The sequence below is a fragment of the Laccaria bicolor genome, genomic scaffold (genome assembly GCF_000143565.1).
Source record: "Laccaria bicolor S238N-H82 LACBIscaffold_412 genomic scaffold, whole genome shotgun sequence".
NCBI lineage: Eukaryota > Fungi > Basidiomycota > Agaricomycetes > Agaricales > Hydnangiaceae > Laccaria > Laccaria bicolor.
This window is the reverse complement of record NW_001890263.1, coordinates 1-4,277: the sequence shown is the minus strand read 5'-3', so window position 1 is coordinate 4,277 and position 4,277 is coordinate 1. Positions and strand designations below refer to the sequence as shown.

At 45.1% G+C, this 4,277-nt stretch overlaps 2 protein-coding genes across 2 annotated transcripts; both read right to left on the bottom strand.

The window, feature by feature from the left end:
• Positions 1-1,179: 1,179 nt before the first annotated feature.
• Positions 1,180-1,481, bottom strand: LACBIDRAFT_309577 (uncharacterized protein; the record flags this gene model as incomplete). The annotated part of the gene is made up of 2 exons (XM_001891147.1): positions 1,180-1,257; positions 1,314-1,481. The coding sequence occupies 2 exons, from the start codon at positions 1,479-1,481 to the stop codon at positions 1,180-1,182; spliced, it is 246 nt and encodes an 81-aa protein (XP_001891182.1).
• Positions 1,482-2,891: 1,410 nt separating this feature from the next.
• Positions 2,892-4,215, bottom strand: LACBIDRAFT_336212 (uncharacterized protein; the record flags this gene model as incomplete). Its single annotated transcript, XM_001891146.1, has 4 exons — positions 2,892-3,668; positions 3,720-3,853; positions 3,907-4,101; positions 4,144-4,215. Coding segments are annotated over 4 exons (1,176 nt in total), but the record flags the coding sequence as incomplete, so codon positions are not given.
• Positions 4,216-4,277: the final 62 nt, after the last annotated feature.

The window sequence follows — 4,277 nt, the reverse complement described above, 5'->3', positions numbered from 1 at the left end:
TGCGAAGGTATGAATAAAACGACAAACCTTCTACCTCGTCCTTCACTTTAACGATATCCACCACTCCCCCAGACTCAGCTGCAAACCTAGCAACACGCTCATCAAGCTCGTCATCGAACAGTGAGTCCAACTCGTGGCAAAGCACCAATGACGGGTGGTAAGAGGGCGAGAAAATACATCCAGAAAATGTCTGTATCGAAAGAGAGCGGTTATGTTTGTGATTCTGATTGCGGTGGGTCGTGATTATGCCCGTTCGTAGCGGTTACTGTGGTGTCCATGTCCGTATTTTCGTAAGCGGAACCTTCGAAAGGAGGGGGTGATGCGAATTTCGCTTTTGATGTTCTCCACAGCGAAAACAGAGACTGCGAAAGCGAAAGATACCGTCTAGGTATCGTCCTCCTATGACTCGTGAAATAGTGCTGTACGCCCGTATCAGTCGTCATCGTCTCTTACGAACTATAATCTAAACACGCACATTATTGTATCAATCCCTTGCTCCGAGACTTCAACGAGTACACGTTTTGGTATCCTCATGAGCTGTCACCAAAATGCGTTGTTTCGACCCAAAAAAAGTATGGTCGCGGTTAAGAGACCTTTGTATCACTCTCAACCCTCCTTAGAGGCGTGATTGGGGGAGAATTGAGGGCAAATTTCTGGAGATGAAAGAGATTTGGACGTCGGCGTTGGTGGCTGCTGAGACGTGTGACAGATCCGTAATTGTCACACCAGAGCAAATCTCCTCCTCTGAGTCTCTATTTATCTGCGCATTCAACGGTAAATCCAACTTGTCAGCGGTTGCTGTAGTTTCCATGTCTGTATTTGCAAAAGTGGTGATGGTGGTACATAAGAGGAAAGGATGAGTGAGCAAAATAAATCAAGGTAGACTCAAGAGTCGACATGCACATACAATGCACATATTCGAGCAATATTCGAATTCCCTCCCCTCCTGATTCCCCTCCGTCACCCTCAAAATACTTCCAACATCCCTAGCCTGCATGTGCACATTACACATTACAGCTCACATACACGACCGTCCTCGGGGGTATCAAAGTGAGGAGTTAGTTTGGTACGTTAGGCGTACTGCAGGGGCAAGGGTATCATAGATAGCATTCGCGGCATTGACGGCTCAGGAATTTCTGTTCTGAGCATTAGTACCAAATGATGAGAGCTGTAGAGAGATTATTTACTGAAGTAGTTTTGGTATGCCTTAGCGACAACGTCGCGCTTTAGATCTAGCCGAGTATCGTATGATAGCATCTAATCCGAAAAGGTAAGTGTCAATTTTTCTGCGCACGTCACGGAAACCCACGCACAAAAAGTACTCTGGAGTCGTCTCTGCGCTCAGCATTTGGCGTGATGACCTCTGGCAAGTCGTCATATGAATGCAGGCGGCCTTGACGGTAGGTATGCACACAAATCTTTTCACCGGGTAGAGCGAAGGGCACAACAATCGCCCAAGGATGTCTTCCCTCCCGGGACATAACTATTCCCTCCCCTATATCAAGGTATCAGATTGGCTCAAACACAACAGGTTGCTTGCTGACCGTTAAAAGATATCGTCTTCACCTCCACCAGCTTGTCGAAGTTCCGACTCCGTAAAAAGATGGCTGACAAAGATAATTGGCCGTCTATCTGAGAAAGGAAAACCGTGGAAATGCTAGGGCGTAGTGGGCGTCTGCATGAGGACTCCGGGCTGTAGGAGAGGCGAGATAGGGCCGAGGTTGGGTTAGGTCAGGGAAAGTCGAATAAGCATGGGGATGGGGGTAGAGGATAGTTCTGAGTACTTCGCAGAAATCTTTTGTGAGTGCTCGATTTTGATCAGGATTCTTGCTCATCCATTCGTTTCGTTTCAAATTACAGCTTGGACAAGACTCCCTTTTGGTCGCTGGAGGGTTGACATCGAGCTATGGTTGTTGTTTCCATCAGAGAAGTGGGATGCTATACAAACTGTCGAATGCGAGTTCGAGAGTTGTAGCAGCGAAGAAATAGAAAGTTTTACGGCGAGAGTTTTCGGAGGAGATGTTGACGGACAAACTGGCTGTTCCCTGAGAATTGTGAATCCATACTTCAAACGCAAAGGGGCCCCGCTCATGTTGAACTTCACCCTACAACGCTCGCCGCAGCCAAGAGGTGCAGATTAAGAGCCATTTTAAGTCAGCCGGCGGAAAAGTGCAATCTCGCAGGCTGGTTGCAAGCATTGGCCTGGGTGCATTTATTACTCACCACGAGCCTATCCTAGCTTGTAAACGCAAAACGCCAGCTGTCCGTAGCGTATCTGTTCGTTGCCCTCTATCCCGCCCCCTTCCGGCGGCGTTCACGTGTTGGTTTTGAAAGTCTTCGCATCGCATTATCGTTACCTTGCTCGCCCTTCTGTCTGTCTGTCGGGTTTTTTTGTAGGTAGTGGAACGAAATTTGAAGCAGGCTTTGTTAGCTGAAAATTTGCATAAGAGAGAATGTGGTCCTCACGTTGGGTGAAACTGCGGATCTCCTTGCTGGGCGCGTTCCTGTGTCCATTTTGAATGTTGAACGTTGAACGCTGAGCTTTGGTTGCTGTTGTATGCTGCGACGAGGTCGTAGATGGAAGCAAGTGCTGACGTCCAGCGAATGTAGCCTTATCAAGCAGGTGTTTAATTAGATCCGAGAATACTGCTATATTGGGAAGTTCTTCACCTCGTGTCACATATCTTCCACATATTCTCTGTGCACATATGGATTGCCTTTAGTAGAAATATCTTCTTCCAATATCTTCGAAGTTTATCCACCCACGTAATTCTTAATAATTCCGACGAAAAAAAATTGATAAAATGAAATAAAAGATTTTAAATATCTTTCAACTAATTCCGGTAGTTAAAAGGTAGCATTATTATTAATATCTACCCCATTTTTTCACATTATTCCCAGTGGATATATAAGCCAGGGCCCGCAGTGTCAGAAGCTTCCTCATCCAAATCCCTAACCCTTGCCTGCTTCAACTTCTTGTGCTTTCTCTGCTCCACATGTTTATCTTTATCACGATTCTTCTTGGGACTGTCTGGAGCTTTTCTCTTCCCCTTCAGATCACCACGCTTCTTCAACTCTCCCTCACGATCTTTTTTGTCAAGCCATTTCTTCAAATCAGGAAAGCTCAGCACTCGACTGCTCCTTAAGTCCCACAAATCCTCAGTAGCAAGGCAATCCTCCTCCTCATTAAGCCAGTCTCGCATATCTGGATATTCCTCTGCTCTTAGGAATGTAGGCTTCCAGACTTGGTAGAACTGAGTCTTAGCGATAAAGATATGGATAAAGTCAACAATGTTGGGAACCCAGGCAGCTCCATCATCAAACTGCGACTTCCACTCAGCATCCTTGCTCAAGCCCATAACTTTAGGTGTAGCATTGATGATAGCCTTAAACTTCTGATAGGCTGACTGTAACCCAACCTTATCCAGAGAAGCAAGATCTCTGTCAATCCCAAGATATTCTAACAGAAGTGCTTTGTTGGCACTAGAAAGCTTTGAAGGACCAGTCACCTCAGATCTACTAATAGATGATGCCCGAGACTGTCCACGAGAATCAGAAGCAACAGACGAAGAGCGAGGAACAGATCCTGAATGAGAGCCTAGAGAGACAGAGCACTGATGAAATGATGGTGGAATCGCAGAAGCGACCATTTGCTCATGGTCGTTTTCCTAGACATAATTTAAATAAAATTTAAGCCAAGAATAGCCAATAAAACATACCAGAAGAATATGTGTAACTTTACCAATGTCATCCTCCTCCCAAATAGCATCCTCATCATCCTCAACTACTACATTGTAATGGCCCATGATGGACCACTGCTTCTTATCCAAAATATAGACACGATAATTGTGATCTGAGATGAAGCTTTATTAAACTTTGTATATTTATATATAGTCAAACACTTACTGCGAACAGGGGAATAGCTCTTGGCCACCTTTTTCAGAAGTGGGCCCAATGTCTCAAAACAGGGGGACTTGACATTTAGATGTGATGTGGCATTGTCGATAACAACATCAGAAGGAGGTTGTTGGACGATTGTGATGTTAATGCGACCATTAGAAAGGGGTCTGACCTCTTGTGGCGCATCATAAATGGAGTCACCTATATTGAACGAATTTCCAACAGCACGCCCACACAAAATACCCCCAGTAGAATGGGAAGACCCATTAGCAGGGACTTCTGTCTCAGGAGGTGCCAAATTGGAAAGATCAATATCTATGAATAGATCATAATAAATAAATAAAAGATTGAAACATAAAATAAAATATTACCCTTGG